Source organism: Rhamphochromis sp. 'chilingali' (genome assembly GCF_963969265.1).
Source record: "Rhamphochromis sp. 'chilingali' genome assembly, chromosome: 1".
Lineage (NCBI taxonomy): Eukaryota > Metazoa > Chordata > Actinopteri > Cichliformes > Cichlidae > Rhamphochromis > Rhamphochromis sp. 'chilingali'.
The window spans coordinates 23,076,393-23,104,278 of record NC_137929.1 but is presented as its reverse complement, the minus strand read 5'-3'; the positions used below and the strand labels follow the sequence as shown (position 1 = coordinate 23,104,278).

At 39.8% G+C, this 27,886-nt stretch overlaps 1 protein-coding gene across 1 annotated transcript; it reads left to right on the top strand.

Moving 5' to 3' along the window:
- On the top strand, positions 1-27,886 carry chrnb1 (cholinergic receptor, nicotinic, beta 1 (muscle)). Its single transcript, XM_080894398.1, has 11 exons — positions 1-234; positions 2,810-2,943; positions 7,497-7,541; positions 8,058-8,167; positions 10,115-10,223; positions 10,324-10,468; positions 10,660-10,845; positions 12,926-13,149; positions 18,978-19,153; positions 24,014-24,161; positions 24,690-27,886. Exons 1-11 carry the CDS (start codon positions 174-176, stop codon positions 24,834-24,836), a joined length of 1,485 nt encoding a protein of 494 aa, XP_080750524.1. The 5' UTR covers positions 1-173; the 3' UTR covers positions 24,837-27,886.

Sequence of the window (27,886 nt, the reverse complement as noted above, 5' to 3'; positions counted from 1 at the left end):
GCTGCCTGACTGACAGACAACAACAGTACAAACTGAGTACTGACCAAGTCAAAGTTTAGCTGTAGAGTTCCAGTGAGCTGAACTGGTAAAGAAAGCTAAGCAGGGAAGAAGTTTGATTCACTCATTCAAGATCTATTTCCAGGGAGGACAAGAGTTTGGTTTTGGGCCTCATCATGAAAAGCCTGGATCTGTTCCTGCTGGCATGTTGCTTATACAGCCTGAGCACATTGGGAGGTAAGTACAGGCTGACACAGTATACTCATGTAACAAAGCGTTAGTTGTCATGCAAGGCCAACATGAATACTCGTGTAGTATCTAATGTAGAATAAGATCATAGAATGGAAAGTACCAGAAAAGAACAAATTCATAATAGAAAACTTTACAGTAATACTTGAGAATATGATTTCTCTGACACAATGTCAGTTCCTATTGGAATACTGTACAATAAAAATGTTTTATTAGCACGTTTCGACGTAGGCTAGACATTAATACAGGCCCAGCAGTTTATGTGTTTTCTTCTGCTCATGTTTCTTTAGCTTATCAATCTGGTTTGAGTGTTTAATGTCTTTTCCCATGGGCTAATTTAGAAAATGGCAGAAATCACAGTGAGTCATTTATCAAGAGAGACATGTAGCATATCGTGCTGGTGTAACTGTGTAAAGAGCACAGAAAGAGCACAGAAACATGGTCATTAAACATAAAAATGAGAACCTTCAGTGGCTCTGTGAGGCTGTACCTCTTTGATCTGTTAACATTAGCATGCTAGCATTTGAAAAGCAGACAATATAAAAGATGGATGTGGCTATTGTGATGTTGCTCACTGGTTTCTGAAGTCCCAATTTGAAACATTGAGCTAAACATTACTTCCCTCTTGGTTGCAATAAATGTTAAAAGATGTAAGAGTTTATTTCCAGATTGACAACAGGAGGAGGCTAGTCTTTGGTTGATTGGTGAGGGAAGAAAACTGTGAGAAGTGTTGTGGAGCAGCATGTAATGGAATGTACTCAGATAGCAACAAACGTTTGCAAATCTCTTTGGGCCACAACAAGTCGTGAATGACGGCATTGGCTCATCGGGTAAGTCTGACTGCCTTTAGTCACAGGGTTACCTTTGGTGGGTCACATGCAGGTACTGTTGCAGGTATGTTGTAGCTTTTGGGCCACATTACACTTCTTGTAGCCCATGTTAGGTCCCTTCAAGAACTTTGGCTCATACGAGTTTACCATTACTGTACAGTAATCGTGCTGTGCGTTCTGGAAGTAGCCCTAATTAGGCCAAGACGTGTCTGCTATTGAGACAAGTGACAAACTTATTTCATTAGCAGACAGGAGCTGATGTACAGCTAAAGTTGATGAGTTTAGAGGATCGAGGTGCGGCATCCACACGAGCTCCAGAGTGACAAACTTCATTTTTTCATACAACTTATTTGGTAAGTTGCCCGGTGGTTACTGGACAGTGTGCTCAAACCACTCTGAGAAGGATGTAGTGTATACTGAACTTTATTGCAGTCAGTTTCAATTTTAAACCACGTTTATCACTGCTGAGCCACTACTCACTCGGTGAGTTTATGAGAAAAAAGCTGAATAACTGGGTCTTTTCAAGCAGATACTCACATATTCTCTCCATAAAAGAAAAATATAGTACAAAATCTTTTTAATTTTAACTGGTTATACAACCATCCAGTATTTTAGTTTTAGCTAATTCTTTAGTCAGTCTTGTTATTTACCAAGTGATCTCAGCTGGGTAGTGAGATAAAAAATGCTAAATTCTGGCCTTCGATAGTCACCTCCCGTTCCATCAGCAGCCATGCTTCCTTGTGCCTAGCTAATGGGGTGCCTTGCTGGGTGATCGTCATCATTTATTCCTGTCAGGTCAGATCCTGCTGGGGCCACAGCAATGCCAGACGTGATGAATGCTGCGTCACAAGAGCTGCTGATTATAAATGCTTCTAACCTTCCAACACCAAGGAGGAAAATGTTGCAAGTAAATCAGGGATTACGCATGAAAATGCAATGGAATGCAAGTGTTTGAGTAGGTTTGCGATTATGCAGACCTGAAGCGAAACATTTAGCATTGATATAAAAACAGGACCTTAGAACCTCAGGAACTTATTTGAAATACATGTCTTTTACTTGTTTTAATTAGAGAAAATAATGTGGGAATGCACTACTACTACTTCACATGGTAAGCCAATCCATCTGTCAATCCTGAATTCCACTTAAAGTAGTCTATCCACATCCAATAGCAGTACAGCTTTTCTGACTGAAAGGTCTGACTGATTGATTCTGGACTTGAAGGTGGTAATTGTCATCTAGTCACTTTTTTGGGGGGGTCATTGGTCAGTGAAGTCAACAGCATAGCATAATTTGCAAAAAGCAGAAAGACATAGAGCTGACCTTTCACCCCTTGGCTGGACCTAGGAAATTGGTCTGTAAAAGCAGTTAACAGAATTTTTGGTATTAAACAATCAGGAACTTTACATTGAAACATTATAGTAATCATCAAAATGAATAATCAATAAATTTTTTATCAAACATCCACTTGTTGCACACTATTGACTTCGGTATTGAGACAGTCGTCGATTGATTATATTTTGATGCACAGCACAGCTTGCTCGGCGACACAGTGTCACCAGTGTGTATCTAGTGAGTGAACTCCTTTATTAATTCAGTGCATCAATGCAGTCAGCAGCGGCTGAGGCTTTTGGAGGGACATATCTAGCTAAATCTGAGTGAATGACTAGCAATTATTAAAGGACTTCAGTTTGAAGCCTGCCATCACAACTGACCTCTGTCAATGTGTATTACAGGTGCAACTGAATCAGAGAATACTCTGATGAAGAGCCTCTTTTCCAAATACAACCTTAAGGTCCGACCAGCTCGTACCCCTGAAGAGAGGGTGGTGGTTCGCGTGGGCATGATCCTCACATCCTTCGTCGGACTGGTGAGGCCCAAAACCCCAACACAAAAGTACACACAGTAAACAGCAGGTCACTGCAGATTTAAAAAAAATCTAAATTCTAGCATAGTAGAATAAATTTAAACAAGGGCTGATTCTAATGGATTATAAGCCAGGTCTCCATCGACCCCTTTCGAGAACCCAGGACTGACTGTAACCCAGCATGATGTAACAGAAGTTTCGACCAGTTTAATGCTGATTCCCATCACCAAAATGTTTGCCATTAGCTGACAATTCACAAGAACAGTCGCCTTAAGGTGCTTTATGTTGTAAGGTAAAGACCCTACAGCATTTGGGAGAAAACCTCAACAAACTATGACTGCCTATGAACATCTGCTTTGTGACAGTGGTCAGAAAAAACTCCCTTTTAACAGGAAGAAACCACTCCCAACCACCTGTCCTTTAAGTAAGACTGCAGTCTGAACAAAATGAAGAGAGCAAAGCACTCCGTTGGCTAATACGTTATGAGGTCATGAAGATACAATGGAGCTTAATTATTTAAGGAACTATATATGAGAAGGATTTTACTTCTAGTCTGGATTTAGCAGAAATCCAGTGAAGAGAAGTTAATACTACTAGACGCTGTTACTGCTCTTTATGCAGTGTTCTGAATCGACTGACGGCTTTTCAGAGAGCTTGTAGAACAGCCTAATCATAAAGAACTGAAACTGTCTAGCCTAGAAGCTACATTCCTTTAATATCTTTTCCAAGATCTGAAAAGATGAATCTGTCATAATCGGACACATCAAAGTCTGTGACCATGCTACAGTAACTTCATGCTGGAACTCTTAGCCAGAGAGACGATGGTTTTTCTGTGGCTTTGCCTCTGAAATGTAAATGTAAAGCTTATCTTCCATATTCTCCACCATGAATGAATCCCAGTGCCATCTGAATTTAAATTCACAACCAGATGGCAAAAATGAGTACTACTACTGAGGTGTAGTGAAGTACTGTAGTTTTATTCATTCATGCTGGGAAATAGTGTTTAGTGGCATGCACTGATTGGGCTGCTGCCTGTGTGACTGCATTAAAGGATAAGCCGTACACACACACACTCACACACGGTCACTTTATGAGCTTTTTATTTTCCCCTTTACTCTCTTCTCCTAGGCAATCAAAAACCAACACACATAGTGCATCCACACACCCACACTCCTTACACCTCCACTCAAGGTCACGCTCTCTCTTCCTCTCTCGTCACGTGGATCATCTTAAGCTGTGGAGTTGACCTGTCTTGAAAACTAACCCACTTGGATTCTTAGTTTGACAAGTAACTAGTCCAGCTGGGTAACTGCAGAGTTATTATTAACACTGGGCCTGACGGGTATTGATATGCAGGCAATGACATGTGTGAGGTAGCAAGATGTGTTTGCATGAGGAAGACATCCAACGTTTGCTGCCCCCACTCATGCTTTGGTCCCAGCTGTCCCAGTTGGGGTTTTAAATAGCAGGCCGAGGAGCAGAGAAGCTTAGCCAGAATTCATGACTTGACCTTCACATCATGGGTACAACAGTCCCACAATGCAATATGTCACATTTTGTACATGCAAAAATGCCACTCATGCAGCAAATCCCCTCATGTCTCTGCCTCTTAGTCCTTTTGTAAAAGAGTTGTTTAGAGACTACATGTGTCCCCTGCTTGTTAAGCTAAACTAATATCCCAGTGGTTCCAAAAATTCCCAAAACATTAAAAATTCCTCTGCAATAATGTTAACTAGTCCAATAAAAGAAAATTCCAATAAAGTCTTGCAAAAAAAAAAAAAATAATCTGAGTAATATTGCAATTTAGTTAATAAGTCATTTAGACACCTTTGTAACAACAAGAGGTCGCGCCTAAACACAAACATAAACTACTCATTCAACCAATAGATTCAACTCCAAACCCTTCTTTCAATAAAGTGGTATTGCCTATCGCTGCAACATCATGTCCCCTGGCCTCAGGGCTGGACTGGGACAAAAAATCGGCCCAGGCATTTTGACTAGAGACGGGCCAACCAGGTATTACAGGAAAAGGCATAAAGCCTTTGAATGAAAACAGACGCTGTGATGTACACCCTCTTGTTGGTATATGTATGATTTCTATACATTTTACATCAGATAAAAACTTTGGTTGTAAGATTCAGATAATTATTTTTTAAAAGCGAGACATTTTAAATGAGAATAAGAAAGAAAAGTATTTCTTTTTGCCCCCCTCTCCCTGTTAATGCCCTACCTGGCCCCCCTGGCAAAACTTTGCCCAGACCCGCCCCTGCATAGTTACCAGCTGTCAGCTACTTAGAAAAGGATCCTGGTGTTATTTGTCTCTCATAAACAGTTCATAACTTCCCTTCAACTCATTCATGTCACCTAAAAGGTAAACCTGTTTCTCCATCACAGCTCTGATGATTCAGTAAGGACATCTCCTGGTTTCATCTTCATGTTTCCCTCTCACCAGATAACCAAACCATTATCATGACCAGCAGCTTTTACAGCTGTGGCTCCAGCAAACATCGGCTGATACTAGAAATTAATATTAAATAAATTTTAACAACAGCTGATCAAGCTTAAACGTGCTGCTGTTGTTTACCGCGACATCCGCTGGTTTCCTGTTTCTGGCGCAAAGTGAGCGATAAACAAACAAGACAGAAAAGCTGATCAGCTGATCATTGATCAGTTTCATGATTGAAGTAGCTGTGCAGCATAAACACACAGAATAAATCCAGCTTTGTGTGTTTTTCCATTATAGCTAAACTACGGGACAAACTGTGTTCCTTCTCAGCTCAATACGAAACGCATAATGTTTTCTCTGAATGAGGGACCATTCCATTTTTTAAGGAGCGGTTGGCAACTCTACTAACTAACCTAATGAATAAAATAAAGTTCACTATCAGTAACATCAAAGCACCCACCCAGCTGTATAGAAACTCCGTCATGCTAGCTAGCACGCAGTACGAGTTATTGTAACTGACTGTTAAAAGTCAGCACAATGAAAATAAACTCCACCTAAACTTGGTTTATATCTGACCCAGATAGACTGCAGGTCATAACTTCTTACCTGAAGTTCAGTTCACCTGACACTCGGACCAGCGGCCGCCTCGGGTCTCTGCTCCTCCTGCCTCTCCTTCCCTCATCCACCTGCTGGCCTCTGTGGAAGCTCTGCCACAGCCACCACCAAACAACTGAGTTATTTTTACACATCAGCCAGCATCTGGCCAATCCATCACCTCTCATTGTTCATGCCGTTACAAAAACAAAACAAAACAAAACAAAAAAAACATCGGCCCATAAAAACGAAAAATCAAACGCAAATGATGCCCGATGGCCAGTCCAGCTATGCCTGGCCTGTTGGAACAAATGGTTTTAACTATATAAAGGCGCTTACTACAAAGTTCACCACTGAGTGTATGTCATGGCTGTCTGATCACAGTGATGTAACAAACACATTTCCAGAGGCAAAAAATGACACAGGTATTAACATTAACAGTATGAACTACTAAAACTTAACTTTTAACCTGGTTTTAACTTTGAACTGTATGTATTATTTAGATATCTTTTAGACATCACACTGTACTTGCTGTCCTTCCATCAAAAGGTTAAGGCTGAAAGACGAACAAATAAAAAATTTTGAATCACATTGAGGTTCGATTAACCTCAGTAGAATGTATCCTGACTGTGGGGGGAAGTCCATGCAGTATGCACACTCCACACAGAAAGCCCTCAGCTGGCAGCATAGTCTAAACCAGGGGTGGGGGAAGTCCAGGCCTCAAGGGCCGGTGTCCTGCAGGTTTTAGATATCACCCTGGGTCAACACACCTAACTCAAATGATTAGTACATTACCAGGCCACTGGAGAACTTCAAGACATGTTGAGGAGGTCATTTTGCCATTTAAATAATCTTTGTTGGATCAAGGACGTATCTAAAAACTGCAGGACCCTTGAGGTCTGGAGATCCCCCACCCCTGGTCTAAACCAAAAACCTTCTTATTATGAGGCAACAGTGGTAACCAATTCTTGCAATTAAATGCTTGCAACAACCTAAAAACCTAACTTTTCATGCAAATGGAAGGCTTTTCATAGACTGATGATTGACTAACCGGATTTAGTCCATTAAACTGATGGATGGTGTTTGGTGGGAATGGTACTTACAGCACTTTTCTGCTTTTGCTGAGCACTCAAAGTGCTTTCTTATTATAAGCCCCATTCACAAACCTATTTCTACACCTAAGAGCTGTTTTAAAACCTGTCTTTCACATTTCATTGAATGCTTTGCAGGCAAATTAGGATTCAGTATCTTAACCACAGATACGTTGACATGCACCTTAGAGAAACTGAGGATTGAACCACTGACCTTCTGATTAGTAGACAACCTGCTCTGCCTCCTGTACCACAGCTGCCCTGAATACCATTTTTCAAACTCTCACCACCACAAAACCTGTAATGCCATTAGGGTGTTCTTTGTGCATAACTCTGTATCTGTATCCCTACAAAATGAAAAACGATCTGAAGCAAACAGTTATGAAGTACATACTGAAATGCATATTTTCGCATTTTTATAACAGAATATGAAAAATGAAGAAATGAGCACCACTGTTGTCATGAATCTGGTGAGTCTATTTGCATGCCTGCTCGTCATACTTGCAAATTGAAGTAAATCTTAAGCCGATAGAATGAATTATCCAACAGCTTTCTGAGTGTACTCTAACTGAAAAACTCTTTCACATCACACTGAGCAGCTCATCCGTGACTCCTACTCCAGTGGCAGTATGTTTATTAACACGGGGCCTCGTCTTTCGAGTACAGCTCAGTGCCAATGCACACTGTGCATATAATCAGTAGAACAGTTGGAGTAGTCATAATAGCAGGCAAAATGAAAAAATATGCAAATTGTGTTTTGTTATGCAAGGACAAATGCACAGGGAAGCCATCCCTGTGGAATCTAATTACAGAAGTGGAGAAATGAAAGATAAAGTGATACAATGACAAATTGGTTGCATTTGTTAAAGAAAAGTTTCTGCTTGCTGTCATTTTCTGCTTTAATCCCAACTCTTTTCATGGACTTGTGGATAATAACATCCCTACGTATTAAAAAAAAACAAGCTTTTATAAAAATGTTCAAACAGGAATGGACAGATTATCGGTTGTCATGGAAACCGAAGGAGCACAATGGGATTCAGGTGCTACGCATCCCCTCTGGGAAGGTTTGGCTTCCTGACATCGTCCTCATCAATAAGTAAGTATCAGCATTGCAACTCGCATTAGCATTAGCATCAACGTTAACATTAACAAAGACTTGAAAGGAGAACGTTTTTGATCTCTTTGTTCCATTTTTGTATTTGTATGCAGTGTTTGCAACCTTTTGTACTTACTAATTTACCCCTACCTGAGTGAAATAAACAAGTATTGCCATATAGTAAATATTTTCATATCAAATCCGTATCCATCGTACTATATTGTTTTGAAATTGGACAAATTGCATACCCCTGTAGCTTGTAGCTGCAGGCCACTGGAGACTAGGTGATGGGCCAGGTAAATTATAGTAGTGCTCATGTGTATTGGAAAAACTATATAACACAGCATTAAATTAAAGATTTAGATACTCAGAACAGCAAGTTTAGTCTTTTCCCCATATTGGCTCACGCAGACACGCTCCCATTAACACCACTGTAAATATCCCCACTGCTCCATTCATCAACACTTTATAGGCAATTAAGCAGCATGGCTCCCTAATAACTGAGCTGATAGCACCGCTCAGCTACTTCAGCTTGTGAGGCGTTCATTTGGAACCGTACGGATACACACAAATATGCACGTCCACACAAATGCAAATTTGCGCGTGCTTCTCTTGGGTTGTTCAATGCCGGCCATTTTAGCAGCAGCACTTTCACAGGGACAGATTTTTAGGAGGGCCCGGGGTAAAGACACAAGCTTCTCATTGTTCAATTATCAGAGACATAAAACTCAAACACTGTACACTGACAGAAGGCTAAATCTGTGTCTAATTGACTTGATGTCTTTGTTGTGCATTGTGTTATGAGCCCGACAGCTTAGTATAGGAACAACATTAGCGCTGCACTTACAGTCAAAGTGCTCCATAAAAAGTGTGCAATCTCCATTTAATGCCAATTACAATGTTTAGATGTGGGAGTGGAGCTAAATGTTCATATTCTACACAGCCGTGACTTTGCCTTGTCTGTCTCTTTCTAAGCTTTGTCAGAGGAACTGAGATGATAACAAAACAGAGACTACAACTGAGATGCAAACTTTGATTGCTGCTATTTTGCAACTTTATAACTTAAGTCAGCAGCATAGAGAGTTGTTATTGCTTCAGTACTCTAATAATGCCTTGGTGGTGCAGCTGCGGAACAGAGACACCTCACTGTTTGTCACATTTTAGTTTATGCTGCCTGGATTTCCTCACCAAGCCCTCTCAGCTATCTTTGTAAAAGCAAAGTCACAATAAACCATCCATCTCCAGCACAAAATAGATTACTTCCCATAGTACGGAGGGAGGGGGGGTGTCTCTGACCTTTACAGAAAAGTGAAACCAAAAAGTCATTTCTTGTTACAGTTTTACTCAATTGCTCTGTCACATTTTTGAAGTTTTCTTAAAAACACATTTTCCAAAGCAGATCATACATGGAGCAAAACACTATATAAATACAGACCTCTGATAAAGAAAAGAAAAAGTTTTCACAGAACTTTGTGGAGTATGTTCTTAGTGCATCTATAGAAATTAAGACAGTAAATAGCAGCCAGATGTCACCAGCCTAATGCAATTGAGGAACTGATCATCAGCAAGTGTCACCGTGTCTCTAAAAAGTAGAAGTTTTGGCAGTTTGCAGGTCTGGAGCATTCAGCTGTGTGTTAACACAATGCCAAGGAGGTAAAACATCAGCAACGATCTTAGAGAAGCAATTGTTGCAACACATATAAGTGAAACTAATGACAAATGCAGGGACTTTTCGTCTAAGAAGAGTCTTATTTAACTGTTAGACAACAGAACAAATGCAATTCATTTGACACAATACAATTTGTGCTATGTTTCAAGATATGTTATGGAATTCTGTGATATGTCACCATCCATAACATACTACAGATTACCTCAACATATAACATGTGATATAGTTTGATTTATTAACCAAAACTGGCTAATTTGTATTTCATGTTTTGTTTTCAGTAATGATGGACAGTTTGATGTGGCCCTGCATGTCCATGTTCAGGTTTACAGTAATGGCAGGGTAACCTGGACTCCCCCTGCTCTGTACTGCAGTTCCTGTGGAGTCAAGGTAATTTACACAGATCTACTATGTATTTATCTTCCATCCAGTTTCATCTAAGCTTGGACGTTGTTTCCAACTCGTTTAAATGCCAGTTTTTTGTGTCTAGGTAACATATTTCCCATTCGACTGGCAGAACTGCACCATGCAGTTTCGCTCTTACACATATGACTCAACAGAAATCGACCTGCAGTATGCCCTGAATTCAAAAGGCAAGGAGATTCGGGAGATCCAGCTGGACGAGTCTTTCAGTGGTGAGCACTCATGACGTGATACATATATTCTTAAGTAGAAGTACTTCAGATGTATTTTCATGTTACTGTATATTCAAAGCGTCGCATTTTTGCATAACCCCTTCTTGTGGTTTGCAAATGTGTTGCTAGTGTAATACGATTACTAAATGCGCTAAAATTAATAGAAATCTAAGCTGTGGATGTTTCTCTAGAGAGTGGTGAGTGGTACGTAAGACACAAGCCAAGCAGGAAGAACACATTTGATGACGAATATGAGGAAATGACTTTTTACCTGATCATCGAGAGGAAGCCTCTGTACTACATCATCAACATCATCATCCCTTGCATCCTGATTACTATCATCGCCATCTTCAACTTCTATCTGCCTCCCGATGCAGGTAAACACTTTACAGAAATTGCTTTCAGATCACTTGATGACTATGAATTAAAGCTCTCTTTATGTGATCGTTATCGTTATGTTATCGTAAACAAGCTCCACCTTGATGTAAAACTGCTAATACCATTTCCCAATTGAGTTTGTGTGGTCGGTTTAAAATGGGCAATCAGGCATTTAGCTAATTATAAACGGATCCAATTTCAGATTAGATAGGTGCTTCGTGGAACACAGTTGAATTGATAACCTTTAAAATGAAGGAGGTAGAAAAACAGCTTAGAGCAATCGGCTTGACTCTGTCCTTTCCCTTATACGCTTACCTTTATGTTTGGACAAGCCTGCTCATTGGGTACATTGATTGATTAGGACACACATATGCAAAATACAACCTGAGATATTAAAGTTTGACTTAGTACAAAACCCACAGATGTGCAAATATGCATGAACCTCAATAAGGTACACAGATCGGAACATAACATACTGCATTCCTGCATAGCTGCATTAATATTCATTGACATGATACTGTCATTATGCATTGATGTAGGCATGTATTTTAGTATATAAATATATTAAACATTGATAAAGTTATTATTTTCTTGAACAATGATGTAGGCCTATTTTTAGGAGTTTAAAATAGCTATAAAAAGTCATTTTAACACTCTGTAATATTTTTATTTAAATTTTTTGGAACGTGTGGGAAAAAAGTATTGCAGAAAATGTCTGATTAGGATAACTGCTAAACGTATCATAGTTTACTGACCAGTGTGTGCCATCTGCTTTGTTCACTGAAAAAAGCAACCAGGCAAGTGACCTTTAAAAACAACCACTTAGAGTCTTATTGGGATGATCAAGCAAAAGCTTCTTTTTGCTGCTCCCGTATTCACAAGTGGTCGCCACCAGAGATGTATCTGCATATTTGATTGGCGGAACTTTCTGCTGAATCGCCTTCCTGATGCAACCCTCACAGGGATTTGTGTCTCCTACTAGTCTTGAACCAGGGTCATATGAAATGACTGATTTGAACACGCAGTAAAGGGACACATAAACAGCACAGGGAATCGTAGGGTTTGTTTTTTAATCTCCTCCAGTTTTACATTAATTTTCCAGTGATGCAGAAAGAGATGCTTTGCTTCTCAGTGAGAGGCTTCAAACTGCTCTCTTAACCTACCAGCTCAACCCTTCTGGGCCCTGTACTATGAAGCAAGTTCAGCATACCCAGGATGCCTTTCTGTTATCTGGATTCATTTACCCCAACGCTGACAGTCAGGATAAGCCGTCACACGGAGTTGGTTAGCAACTTGCTAAATTAACCCTGGGTCTTGGTGTAAATCGTTTGCAGCCAACAGAAAGAAATCCATGCATCCATCCACTCGCTTCCGCTTGTCCTTTTCAGGGTCGCGGGGGGCGCTGGAGCCTATCCCAGCTGTCATAGGGTGAGAGGCGGGGTACACCCTGGACAGGTCGCCAGTCTGTCGCAGGGCCAACACACAGAAACGGAAATACATTAAATTTAAATAAAAAAGTTGTCTCTAAGAAACCAAGAGACATTAGATGCTACTGGAAAACCTTAAATCTTCCTATTGCATGTGCACAGAGGTCTGAGGGATCCACCAGGACTGGTAATGCAATTCTATTGGAGAACTAAGTTGATCTCTAATTTTGCAGGAGATTAGATAAGCATAAAGCATAAATTATCATGTGATGCACCCAGGTAAGACGTGAACCACTTTTGCAGTAGATAAAACTGCAGGTTAACCCCGAAGTTACCTTGGTGATGAAATCTGGCCTCGTAGTACAGGCCTGTGGTCATTTACAAACACAGTTCGTACACAGTTTGTACGTGACCACGGAATGAACTAAAGAGCCAATGCTGTGTCACCCAATCAGCCTCACTTAGAATGGGAGATGAATTTTTCATTAGCATCATTGCTAGTAAATTACATTCACCAGATGCTCCTCGAATCTCAGTGAGTTGAAAATGGAACAAACCTTGGCCCGGTAAAGCTTAATGAGTCGTAACACAGGAACAAGAAATGCGCTGTTTCTGACTTTCCTAAATAATTGTGTTTTTTTTTCTTTGCAAGGTGAGAAGATGGGTTTGTCAATCAATGTGCTGCTCACCCTCACCGTGTTCCTGCTGCTGCTGGCTGATAAGATCCCCGAGACCTCGCTGGGTGTTCCCATCATCGTCAACTACATCATGTTTACCATGGTCCTGGTCACATTCTCTGTCATCCTCAGCGTAGTTGTCCTCAACCTCCACCATCGCTCTCCCAACACCCACATGATGCCAATGTGGGTCCGCAAGGTGAGCGTACATTTCAGGGTCACACAAGCTTAATTTTTGCCTGCTTGGCACATCATCATACAAGACTTCTGAAAGGAAATAATATCTGTGTCTCTTAAGAAATAGTTTTTGTCTTTCTAGCATGTGTTGTTACAGTGTCTTGCATATATACTGTAGGTTGTTCATTTGTGCCAGAACAGCCCAGAAGCACAAGCAATCTTTCTTTCTGTTGTCAGAGGTTTTGTCAGAATACCACCTTTCATTTGCATTGTGAAAATACGTTAAGGCAAGTCATTAAGTGGCCAGCATGTCTGTGAGGAGAGCTGGAAAGGACAGGGGGATATTGGGAGGCTATGTGATAAATGAAAAAAACTTCTAAACATTGAATTATCTGTCAGCAAGGAAGTAGAGCAAGCGGTAGGTTAGGACCATCAACTCTAATTAGTGTGACCCAAGAGACCATCTATCTATCTATGCAACTCCAAGGTGAGTTGCATTTCCAACTTCAACAAGACTTCAATATGTTATATGTTTTGTTTAAATTACAGTTAAAAAACACCAGATAATTGCAACAAGACATTGCACGAATGCTAAAGAGACTTTAATGTAATGTCCATATTTTTAGACACACATTTTTCCATATTAGAAATTGGTTGAATGTAGTGAATCATATATACAACCAAGCTACACCTACCAACTTCCTTCAAGCATGACTACTCCTGATAGTCACAGGCCAAGCAATGATCTTTTTAGGACACTTTTATTACAAATCTTAGAAAGTAGATTCAGTCCATTTGCAGGTTGCGTCCAGATCAACAGAATTAACTTTCTGTGAATTAACTTTATTTTGTACTCAGTCAGATGGTCATGGAATATATGTCACGACTGGGGCAGCAGCCATGTGATGTGTGGAAGGAGGACTCAAATGCAGCACTTATTCAGATGTGAGGGTGATTTATTAAGAATACCGAACATAAAGTGGGGATGGCAAAACAGAACTAAGGATGACCTAAACTGGGAGAAACTGAACCAAAGAGCAACAAACCTGAACATGAAGGGAGGACAGCAGGGAGAGCACGCAGGGGATTCACAGAGTAATGCAGAGGCAAACACACACTATAAATACACAGAGGGACACTGGGAAATCACACACACAGGTGGGAGACACAGCTGGACCTGATTAACCTGACGAGACAGGGGAACACTAACACCAGGGACCAACAGGGGGAGCACAAACCCAGAAACCCACTATCTAAAACACAAAACACAAACCATTCAAAAACAGCCCACAAACAATAATGAAAATAATAACAATAAATACACCAAACACAAAATCACTGAGTCACGGACTCAGGATCATGACAATATAAAAGGCAGAATCTCCAGACTGATCAACAGCTTCCTCATACAAGCTGTTAAAATGTTGAACTCCTGATTAGGATATGTACAGTAAATGCACTACAAGTCAAAAGTTTGGACACATCTTCTCAGTTAATGGTTTTTCTTTATTTTTAACACTTTCTACATTGTAGATACAAACTGAATACATGAAAGATATGAAGCAAGATGTATGGAATTATCTAGCAAAGAAAAAAGTGATAAATAACAAAATGTGTTTTATAGTTTAGATTCCTGAAAGCAGCCACTCTTTGCTTTGTTGACAGCGCTGCAAACCCTTGGCCTCGTCTCAGTGAGCTTGATGATGAAGCTGAAATGGTTTTCGGGGTTCATTTGTGGAATTTGTTGGCTTCTTAATGTGTGACCTAAACCCAATGGAGATGGTTTGGGGTGAGATGGACCCCAGAGTGAAGGCAAAAGGACCAACAAGTGCTCAGCATCTCTGGGAACTCCTTCAAGACTGACGACCTCATGAAGCTCATTGAGAGAATGCCAAGAGTGTGCAAAGCAAAGGGTGGCTACAGGGTCAGGCTGAGTTCAGACACTAGATTGTACATGAAAAGACCAATCATGAGATGTGGCTCACAGAAAAAGTACTACCTCTACTCCATAGTACCTCTACTTCCCCTTTAGTAAATTAATTGGGGAAAAATTTTTACTAATTTGATACAAAGAAGCTTATGAGTAACCTGAGGGTTAGGAAGTATATTTCTACATTGTGAACATGCATGAAAACTAAAATCAAGACTCCACCTCAAAAAATTATATTTTACCAGCAGTTGTTAGCATCTTGAAAATGGTCACTGTCTTGTATATTCAAATGGCTAATGGGTCATCATGTTAAAGACTGTGCACCTGAAATACATGAATTAAACTTTGGCATTAATTTGGCTTTGAAAGCTGTGTTAGCGTGGGTCGAGGCAGACTACTCAATTAGGTCCACATAGTTCTCGACACTTTAAACGTCATGTTATACCATTAACCTCCATCAGTTGCTGTTGCCCCCAGTGTACATTGTGTGAAGCTAATTACAGGCGTAAGTAGCAGCTCTGTGCTTTGGTCCAAGTTCTGTCATGGTTTCAGGGTACATTCACCACAGAAAGGCTCCCACACACTGGGCAGATTTCCGTGGCTTAATTGAACTGCTTGGCGCCGGATTGATGAGGAAAAGGAGGAGCATAGATTCTGTTTCACTCCTACTCGTGGGTAATTAAAGAAACAATAAAATGTGAAAGGAAGACATTTTTGGACGCAAAACATTAGAAAGAAACGAATGATTAATTTTGTATTTATTGTTTCTGTGTTTCAAAAGCCTAATTTAAGGCTGGTCAATCAGCCACTAAAAGAACAAATATTTAAGTTTAAGGAAAAAAACTTCCTGTAATGGCCACCAGTCCTAAAGTGAGTGTGTATCAGAGAAAATGACCAAATTTATGTAGTAGGCTGTCTAGAGCCTGTTAAATGGTGTTTGTTTCCATATCTGATTTCAATATTAATCCCTATTAATGACTAGTATGAAATGTACTGGGGTAATTTTTTTATGGCCTAAAGTTATGTTTCTCCTTCAGCGTTTGCTTGTATTCAGACACAAAGCAGCTGGCTCTTCAGATTTCTGCTACGTATGCTTTTTGTTTAATCCCATTATTGCTTGCTAAAATTTGTTGCACATTTAATATCACAGTTAATTACTGATGCACCTGGTGACACAGCTAACAGTGACACTCCAAATATGGTCATATCCTATTTCAGCATTTCAGCCCATCTCTAGGTAGACATTAACTGTGCTGCTCTTTATTCCACCCCCATCTTGGTGGCTGAATTCAGTGTTTCGTTTTCTTTCTCCAGACAGTCACTACAGACGACTAGGACACCTCCTCCTTCTGTTCCATCACCAGGTGATGCTTTAGATGCTCTCGAGTGCAGAGCTTACGTCTCTCTGTGGTGTCTGCCCGAGCACCACACACACTCAACAGCAATACTATCAGAGTTTTAGCAGCCATTGTTGAGGAATACGGTCTTTGTAGATGAAGTGCTGCTCTCCGAGGTGCTGTTTCCTCTCTTATTTTCACTGCTCATTGTCAGCCAAGCTGTGGGAAATCAGACAGATGTCACACAGTATCAGTAAGGAAGAAAGTTGAGAGACAATTGGGGATTTTCTGACATTTCTCTGCTTGATCTATGATAATTACTAACAATATTTTGAATGTCTAATTGATAGTGCCATTGTATCATTTCTATGGAAAATGTTCATAAATGTCCCAGTCAGTCCGTCTGTTTCTTTCGGCATTTCTGACTTGAAATCTCACACATTCCACTTCCACTCTGGCCTGAACAAACTCCTGAGAGAAAGATTTTCCTATAAATGCTCCATTTTCTTCACCAACGACTGTCTGTGACCATCTACTCTTTACTGCTGCTGTGGGAGTGAACAAAAATAGTAAAGTTTATTAAATTTTATTTAAATTACATTAAAAAAGGACCCTCCATCATGTCTCAGAGCTCTCAGTCAAGTCTATCAGGCTCCAGCGAGTGACTCACTGATGTGCTGCCTCGGACTGAGAGCTAGGAAACATGGCAGAAACAGCAGGTGAAACTGACGCATACTGGAAGTTGTATAAAGGCGTGGACGTTTGGTTGTAAATGAACTCAAAATCACTATTAAATTCGCTATTGAGTTTTTGCCAGTTTATGTTCCTCGCCAGGGGGCTATTATTGACATCCATCTGTCAATACTGGTGAGCCAGGAGTTCTTTCACAAAAAGAATATGAAAGCACTTCAAAGCGCAGATAGAGCAGCCATTTACAGCATTTATGATATTGATCAAGGCTAAAGTTCAACCCTGACGTGCTGTTTTATCATTGACTCCCTTGATATTGATATCAAAGGAGCTCCAAGTCCGACAGCTTCTGATGAAGACTCAACGCACTTAATTTTTATCATGTCCTATCAAACTGTTTTTTCTGTTTTAATTACACTCCCTTGTGCCCAGGACAGCCTGAATCCTTTACTGAAGTGCTTCACTGAAGCACACAGACTTATGTACTGTGTTCGAAGAAAACCTCGAAAGGAGACTTTGAAGAACTGGAAAGCATTACCCATTTAGTTTCTCCACCCACATCATTCAGCAGCAACTGCTTTCAAAGGTTATCTTACTGCAAAATTCAATATTTAGAACTATTTGTCATCTCTAATAGGCAAATACAGGGCAAGTGCACTCCAGCTGTCCCCTTAATCATGAAACAAGAATCCTAACAAATGGACTTTTAATGCCAGCAAAGATGATGGATCCATGAGGTGTGAGTGCTAACAAGCTATTGACTGAAAATATACAGCAAATAACCTTCTGTGGTCTTTTTTCAGCAAAAGAAATGCACATCTACACATTCATAAATGAATGCTATGAAATGTGTTTTTTAACATCTCGAAACTGCTAAATTCTGAAGATGAGCATAGAGTTTGCTCAGACAGGCCACAAAGAAAAGCCTAGCAACAATTCCAGCAAATGAACCAATCTCAGAGCCAGTCCACAGCATCTGAAGGCTAAGCTGATCTTATATAGGGTGCACTATTTAATCTAGAGAGGGCAGGAATCACCAGACATGCCACAATATGATATTAACACAATATTTCATTCATGATTCGATATTAATGTGACTTTTACTGTGTATTGAAATAACATATATTGCAAGTTATCAACTTTTTCTAGTCCAACTTATGCCCTTAAATTTAAACTAATCAATTAGCCAATCAGACAAAAGTTATCTTACTGAGATGAGATTTTTAAGCATACCAACCAAAAACCTGCCAGAAATGTTGCATGTTGGCAATTGCATGCAGTCTTTTTCTGATAATACAGCAATTCACTGTGATAAATTGTAGAAAATCAAATACATGTTAATGTCTACATAGTCAGAAATTCAAATTTAAGTAACTTCATAGGAATAGGAAATCCCAGTATCACATTTGCAAGCTGCTTTGCCACCGCCTCCACCCCAGCTCCTGCTTCTACATTTATCACTTTATACTTTGCATGTATGTGTGGAAGAGCAGGAAAACCCTAGAACAGAGCCATGCTGACAAATATGATAAATGGTAAATGGACTGATTCTTATATAGTGCTTTTCTACTCTCCCGGAGTACTCAAAGCGCTGTATACAACATGCCTATATATAAATGACTGCGCATGGAAACATGGTGTTTCGGCAACCCTGATGAAGGCCACAAGCCGAAAGTGTTGGTCTGCAAATAAAGCTGTTCCCTTGTGTTTTAAATGTTGCTGGAGTCTTCACCTCACCAGATCATTGTCCCCCTCCACGCAGTCTTGGAAGTAGGTGAGGTTGTTCCTAAAACCTGGGGATCTCTCCACATGGAAACAGTCTTCTGGCCGAACTGTCTTTAATGGGAATTGTAAAAGTATCTCTGTTCTTCTTTGCCTTTACTCTCCACCTAGATCTTCATCCACATGCTCCCTCCTTACCTGGGCATGCTGCGGCCAAAGGTGGAGACCCCCCTGTCTCTGGAGACCGTACCCCGCCGGGAAAAAAAAGTCACTGCAATTAGCATAGCTTCTGACGAATACTTCATCCGGAAACCTGACTCTTCCATTTTATTTCCCAAACCCAACAGGTAAAGCCAGGCTTATACGTGCACATGCTTGCTCTCGTGGTTGTGAGTGTGCCTGGATTTGGTTTAGCCTGCATGTTTGAAGAAAAAGCAAATGAACCCAGAAACAGCATGTGTGAAGTGGAGCAGGTGAACAGTTGTTGATTCAGGCAAAACCCGGACAGATGGATATGAAGAGATTCCATTCATCATTAGTAGGATGAGAAGCGACTGCTCTTGTCTCTGTTATGTCTTATGGGATTCTTGAAGTGAATCACATACTGGTATATAAGTTTAATTCCATTATATATATATATATCATTAGATGCGTTTTCCAAATATTACTTTAGAAACAATACTTGTGCAGTAAAATAAGATCAAATACATTAAGAATAAACAAATTTGATTTGATGTCATGTCGAAATGGATTCAAATATATATCACTTTAGTGTCTACACAACCTTGCACTCATAGAAGTTCAGGTTTCCTCCTTAGCGCTTACCACCTCAACTTAAGACGAATTAAAATTCTGTTATATTTTAGGTGCTTTTTTCACTTTGAATTAAATTCAACAGTGTTTAAAAGCACAGAGCCTCTTGAACAGACAAACACCATATTTAAAGATACCAAATGCTACCATAATAGCAGCAGCTGCAGCACAAGAAGTAATTCCTCTCCTCTTCTGTCACCTATACGTCCACACATTTATTACATTGTGCTGCATAATATATTCTCTCAGTGAGGCCAACGAAATCTATCCAATGTTTTTTGGCTCACAATAAGGAAAAAGAAGAAGAAGAAGAAGAAGAAGAAGAAAGAAGATCCCTGTTCATTAGCTATAAGGGCTTTTCTACACTACCTGAGAACATTTATTCAGAATATGAGAACCATCTCCACATTCTCACATATTTAGAGTCATGTGAAAACGAAGGTACACCCCGTTTCAATTCTAAGGTTCTATATATCAGGACATAATTATAAATGGTTCTAGAAATATTTAAATACAAGCTCAGATGACAAAAATACAACATATTACACAGTGTCATTATTTATTTAACAAAATCAAAACCAAAATATGTGTAAAGGAAAGTTATGGATGCACTTTAGCCCACTCATTTTTTTACAAAAATACTTAATTTTTTTGTGGCAGTTTTCCTGATGAGAGAATTGAAAAGACAACGTATATAACCACATGTGAAATGCCTGTATCATCCCATAATCCAATACAAGGTTTAACTAACTAAAAAAAGAATTGGGTCCAAAAACTATTTTCAGGTTTCTCTATTCCACACGGTCAGAAGTCTGCATACAGACTCAAATTAAACACTTAAATTGTTTAATAAACGGAGATGGAAGTTCCACATTGTCTTTTAACTTAACAAGGCTCGACTAAAATTTGCAGCTGTTCACTTGGACAAGCCGAGCCAGAAAGGTTTTATGGTCCAATGAGACAAACACTGAGCTATTTGGTACAATGACAGGAGGCATGTTTAGAATAAAGGTGAGGATTTAAAGGTAACACTGTACCAGCTGTGAGGCATGGTGGTGGTAGCATCATGCTCTGGGGCTGGTTTGCTGCCAGTGTTATTGGTTGATTCCACATTAAATGCATTAATTAAGGCTCAAGTTCATATAGTAGGTTATGTCTGAAGCCCTGGTTTCCCCAGCCTCCATCTGTCATTGCTCTTAATAAACTTTTATCACATCACATCTGTTCCTTCTCCTCCTGCATCTCCATTTTCATCTACACTGAGAGATCCAGGCAGTTTGTGTGTGTTTGTATTTAAATGCACTTTACTTCATCCACTATACTTTATGTACTTTTGCTATGCCAAAATATTTTACTAAATGCACTAAAATATCTTCTTTGAAGTCTCATATTGTCACATATTGTATCGATGCCCTTTCTACTGAAGCTTAAACTGTCAAATCATCATTTATGGAGCTGTTGCAAAGAAGGAACAGATTGGCTGTTTAAGATCTCCTTCTGTGAGGTCTTTCTGACCTTTGTTTTATTCAGTGACAGATGTCTGAGTGTCAGTAATGACTACTGCCAAGGTCTTATCTTTATTTAAAGTACTCTGTATTTAAAGTACAGTAACCCCAGTCTCGATCCTTTGTGCATGAAAATTCTTTGACCTTCCTTAAGTAGTTACATAGGGTGGGGACCTGTATGTCTTCCCAATCAGCCATACGACACTGTCAACTAACGTAGATTCCTGCTTCTCTCACAATACACCATGAAGTTTGCTTCACAGTGTAGCTGTCCCTCAATCTCTACTCCTGGGAGAAATTAGATATGTCTAGAGGGAAAGAATCTTTGCTAAAACAATAATGACCCACCCAAATGGACTCTGACACATTAGAGTCACTGTCTAGGTGAATGAACAGTGAGGGGGGAGGGGCTCTGTTAGAGGAATTTGATGAGACAGCAGTATCTCTCTTGGGTCCACACGTACATTCGCGCGCCTCTCCTAATTGGGTTTAGTGCATGTCTTGGCACCAGACGCAGCCAGTTTTAGTTGAATTAGTCTCCTGAATACTCATTTACTTCTCGCTGATGAAGTGCTGCTTTGAGCCGTACAGGAGGGAAAAGGGAGGAGGGGGTTAAGAGGCCACACTGTGTCTCCCCCTCCCTTTTTCCTTTCTCTCTCAACCTGTTAGGACTTCATCCTTCTTAGGTCACAGATTCTTCACCTGCCACACTCGCAGGATGAGCAGCGGTGGCAGCGCTGCGTTGCAAACCTCTAATTTCATGCAAAGAATACCAAGCAGCTGTCTCCTCTGTCCTGCCTGAGAGGTTACCACTTTTAACGTTGTGCTACACTGCCCTCTGGTGGATACCTGCCTATCTTGTCAATCTTTTTTGGTTTTTTGCAATGTTTTTTAAAGGAGGTGTTTAATATTTGAGGTGTTTCATAAGAAAAGCAGCTGCTCTGCCTTTGTAGAGGTTATTGAATGTCAGGTGAAAATCCATAAAGTTTTAGGCTGGAACTTAAGCAATGCTACTCAGAAAAGCACTTCAGCTGTGATGTGCTTGCATGCTGTATGACTTCGTAAGTTCATAGAAGTATAGGAGGTCTTAGTGTGTCTTTCTGCTGAAGGCAACAAGGACATAATTAATGTGCCATTGTTGAAGGACATGCTGCATGATTCCGTGCAATAATTATTACCGAAAAATTATAGAATGAGTTATGTAATGTAAATGATCAACTGTGTGAAGCAAGACTATATCAGTGTTCAACAAGAAGTCTGAATTCCATCCTCCTGATGATAACAAGTTGAATTCATAAGAAACGTTCTGATCTGAACAGAGGTTTGTGAAATAGCCAAGAAAAAGTAAAATGTTTTTATGTTCATGACAATGAATTGTTAAGTTATGTTTTTTTTTTCATGGTATTGAGCACATATTTGAAAGTAATACATTCCAGGAGCATACATTTTTGGGGGGTAGAAAAAGAAGGAAAGTGTAAGACTTGTTGTGTTGCTAGTGCGAGAGTGTGCTGACTAACTTAGAAACACGGTCTTTCTCTTGCTTTTAAATCCAGACACATGAGAGCAGACTGATAGAAATAATGCCACAATGCCCATTTTAGTACAATTAACATTTTTGATACTAGACTGACACACTTGCTGTTGTTTGACCAGATGTTAAAGCTGGCTAACATTCATAATTATAGTGCTAGTAGTAACAGGGCATTCACACGTGTACGTTACTTCTTGGCTGGATGGCGGGAGCTCTTGATTTTTAGTTGAGCACATTTACTTCCAGATTGTCATAGCAACGGTAACTCATCAATGACAAGGCAGGCTTCAGTTAGCAGTTAGCATGATCTAATCTAACTATATATTACAAATTTTGGTCATATTTAACGACTTGTTTGATCATATTGTTATGGTGCTGATGACGAATTAACTTCTAATAACAGGCTTGTCTGAGGTTATTGGTGAGAGTCATAAAATTTCATGCATTATTTATTCAAAACAATGTTAAATACCCTTTAACAATAAATTACTCACATCATAAATACATGTATTTAAATATGTAAACTACATATGTATTAATTTGTATAAATATAAAATGTTTTGTAATTGTAAACAATTGTAAAAAAGCATTTTGGATATTTTGTTTTAACTAGTCTGAAAGCAGACATGATAATAATAAAATAAAATAAAATAATAATTGCAAATTATAAAGTTCAATAATAGTGCCTTCGAAGATTGTCTTTTTGCGATGTAACTAACTGACGTAACACATTTTTTACTTTCTATGTTTTGAAAATAAAGAAATGAAAAATAACTTGACCTCTAAAGTTAGAACTGTCACGTTAATACAGTATTTATAACTGACAGCAGAGTCACACAGGTACACACAACACCTTTCTACTAGCTTCTCCCAATAACTCCTGGCACCCAGTAGCAGCTGACAGTTGGTAACTAAGGGCAACAACTAAACACAGAAACACACACACACACACACACACACACACACACACACACACACACACACACACACACACACACACACACACACAGAGCAGCTTGGTCAGCATGTGAAGGGCAGCGCCTTGTACAAACTCGCAGAGGGGGACCCGGGGAGCTCCTCTGACCTTCTCATTATTCCTCTGTGGTTGACAGTAAAGTGCAAAGGAGACGCGCAGCCCAGCTCATAAAAGCTGAGCTATTTTACAGCTTTTAATTAGCGTGGGCTGACACCTGCTCACACATCGCTACATTCTGCACGCTCGTGTGCATTTGTTGTCTTTGGGTGTTGACACTCTGTCTTTTTCCTGAATCCGTCCAGACATATATATTTACCATCACAATATTTTGTTTATTATTGATACTTTTCTGTAACATTATTATAATTGTGCTGTCATGAAGGTACCAGCCGGATGGCATATGCACAGACCTGAGGAAGTTCATTGATGGCCCCAGTAGCTACCTTGCACTACCTGATGAGCTCAAGTCAGCCATAGAGGCCATCACATACATAGCCGAGGCTCTGCAGGCTGAAAAAGACTATGAAGCGGTAAGTTTGAATGTTTGAGCACGTTTAACCTTCTAAGATCCACAAGGTCACATCTGGAGTGAAGGGCAGGGTTTGATAATTTCGAGCATTCAACAGATAAAGCTTAATCACTGAATATCTAAGTTGTCTTTAGTGATGACCCCTAACCCTAAACATAAACCAAGCAAAAGTGTTTTTGTAATGCATATCACTTAGAATGACAGTTTTCTTTGTCCCCTAATTGTCAAGATTTGAGATGACATTTTTGAGGAGAACCAACATATTATCACAGGGTTAGGGTTAGAGCTATCATTTACTTTAACCTTAGAGCATTAATATGTTTATTGTCCTTCCATTTTTTCTTCCTCTCTACTTTTTATCTGAACAACATGGCTTTATTTCTGACGTTTGTACTGTTGTCTTTTTGTCTCTTGTGTCTGTCTGTCTTTTGCCATTTTCCCACTGTTTTCCTTTCCTTATATTCATTTTCTTTCTATCGTACCCATTCTTTCTCTTTTTAATCTCTTGTCTTTCGCTGGCCTCTTTTAGCTGAAAGAAGATTGGCAATATGTGGCAATGGTGGTGGACCGGATGTTCCTGTGGATTTTCGTCGTTTTCACCACTGTGGGCACGCTGGCCATCTTCGCCGATGCTAGCTTCAACCATACCCCTACGGACCCCTTCAAGCCCTTCTGAAGCACAGGGGTGTCTGATTTTCATGAACCATGTTGCTGGAAGTTACGAATCCCTTGATGTACATGTAGAGGAAGACAATTGTAACTGTTAAAATAAGTACAGTTTCCAATGCATTGCCTCATCACAAAACACACAATGCCTTTTTAAATTATAGCTGTACTAGTACTTAAAGGGCCAGTAACTGACAAACCATATGGATTTTATGGTGTTCTTTTTAGATTTGTAGAATTTTAAACTTTTACTGTGTTTGTTAGATTTGGGAGAAAAGCTTTCAAAACCCCAAATTCATATAATGTACTTTGCAAGCCTACGATTAGGGTTATAAGTTAGGACTAAATAAGGTCTATGGTCTAGATAACCCCAACCCTAGCTCCATTCATAGGCAATTACAATATGCAATTTTTGTGTTTATATAATTGCTTTCCAAGTTTTCTCATTATAGAAACAAAGACAATAATCGGACACATAGAAATCAAAAACAGCTGAAAAAAAAACCCCAAACAGTTTTGGCTTCAACCAAAATAAATGGCTAGGTTTCCACTGTAAGGACTTGGATACCAGAATGTTAACAGGGTTACACTCTGTTGCAGACATGGACACACCCATCATCCTATGGTGAAATTTAGTTAATTTGGGGCGATAATTTTCATCGATGCTGACTCTACCTGACTCAACCAGAATTTGTAAAAGAAAACAAAGAAAATAACAATTCTGATGTACATCACATGAAAAACTACTTACATTTCACAAGTCTCCAAACTATTTAGTCAGGGTAGGTTTACCTCAGAAGATTAATCTGGCCCAAAACCTTCTCCTAATTCCAGATGTGTTGCCAGTGACAGTTTGTATGTTAAATTTTTAAAATAATTAAAATAACAAAAAATAATAAATGCATTGATGAAATTGCATGAAATGTAACTACTAAACCAATGTTAGCATACCATACATGCGTATAAATGCTACAATATAAACTACCAGCGTGGGATTTTTTTATTTTGTTATTAGCTGTAGTAGGGTTTGAAGTGTGGCTCCAGGACTGGGTGTTCATATGTGGTGTTAACACATAAACACCAAGACAAACCAGGCCCTATAATGAGCGTGCTGCAAGCCCATGTCAGAATGTGCTGGAGAGTGGCACATGCTTTGCGGTATATTTCTGCAGACACAGTAATCCTCTGCATTTCAGGCATTGGTGTATGTAACGGAGCAGCACACCAACCCCATTCATCTGCTGCACCAACAGCCAATGGAATTCCCAATAATAGAGAAGACTCGTGCCTCTCGGTGCCTCGTTTTGTCTGGACACACGCATGCTGCATGTCCCTTTTACCACACCTGTCCTCTTGGTCTTGTGCTTTCATTTTGCTTTTGTCTTTTAAATAGAGATCTGAGGGGAGAATATCAAAGGCTCCATCTGTTCTCAGAATGCTATCACCTGCCCACCCTGCTATTAATATCCCCACATGTTGGCACTGGTCACCGGACACTACTGCATGGGCTTCCCTGTTATTTCTCTGTGTAAATACACTCTCTCACTGAGATCTATTAGCGCAAGTATTTGGGGGCTGAAATTCTGCCAGTCCACGGCAGCCCACCTTGGCGACAGCACTGATAGCCCCTCAGTATTATAGACCACCATATGTGACGTTATCGCTACACTAGTGGTTGAATTGCACTTGTTCCCTTTCCCGTCTAACACATAACCTTCTATGAAAGAGTAGCTTTGAGAAGCCAGGCTGCACAAAAACAAACACAGAGGTCATTCTGAATGATGTATTCACGCTGAGAATGGCAGCTCAGAGGAGGTCAAGTCAGAGGCATTTTCCCCTCACTTAAGTTTCAATCTGCTGTTGATTTATAGTTTTATGTTTTCACACTGGAAAGGCTCACCAGCATGAGGGAGAGAGGATGGAATGACCCAACTGAGAGGAGAGAAATTTAAAGGCAGAGACAGAGAGTAGGGGATGGAGGAAAGATGAACTTTATGAGGCTTGAAATATAGACATCAGCTTCGTAAAAAGCAACACGAAGGATCAGAGATAGAGCAGAATCCGGAGTTCACTCGGGGGCCTTTGCTTCATCGATCATTACGCTTGTAGTCCTCGCAGCCCTCTATGGCAAAAAACATCCATCTCCATTTTTATACTTTCATCCACATCTTTTCTTGCCTCGAGCTCACATCAAACTCAGAATCAGCAATGCTGAGGTGCTTTTTACTAAGACCTCTCCATCAGTATTGGCATCACCTCCCTGCTCCTGCCAAGAAGTTTGGTAATTCTAGATTTCATCACGCCACAGTATCTGTGAAGCAGAGCCTTTCATTTTCAGCTCCTTAAATCACAGTGTGACTAAAGCCATAGTTTTTATAGGAATTTGTACCTAAAGAACAGACAAACCCCATCACTTGTGCTGTTTAGAAAGATTCTCAAAACAAGTTTATTTCATAATTTAATCAATTTAGGTTTTTTTTTTTTACCAGAACATCAACATTGTTTTAAACAGTAAAAAAAAATATATTTCACTATTTCTATGAACATAAATATAAATAAGCATAGCATTAACTGATGGAGGTCACAAAGTCAAACCCAGTCTACAATCCCTGCAGATCAGCTGATACTGTTCTACACACCCAACTTTGCAAATCTCATATATTGTAGGGATTAAACTTTAGCCTGTCTATGGTTGCTGTGACACTGCAAGTTGCTTTGCAGCCCCCCTCCACTCCTGCTCTTCCTCTTCATGTTGTAGCTGACTTAATCAGTGTCAAATCTGTGAATGCCTGCTTTTGTCTGTATCTCTGTGCCACTTCCTTCCTTCTGTGTGGAGATGACCTTTCTAAATGTTGATGGGTTTGTACGCCATGTCACGCAAAAAACGTTGACGCACATGGAAATAACAATCGTCTTTGACAGGCACGGCCTTGAAATATTGTTTTGGTTTAAAATCATTTTTTATTTTTAAATTGCATAATCGATTTTGCTACTTTTGATTTGTAGGAAAATTAGACAATAAATTCAGTGTTTGTGGTGGTTCGTCGCTGTCTCTCTCTT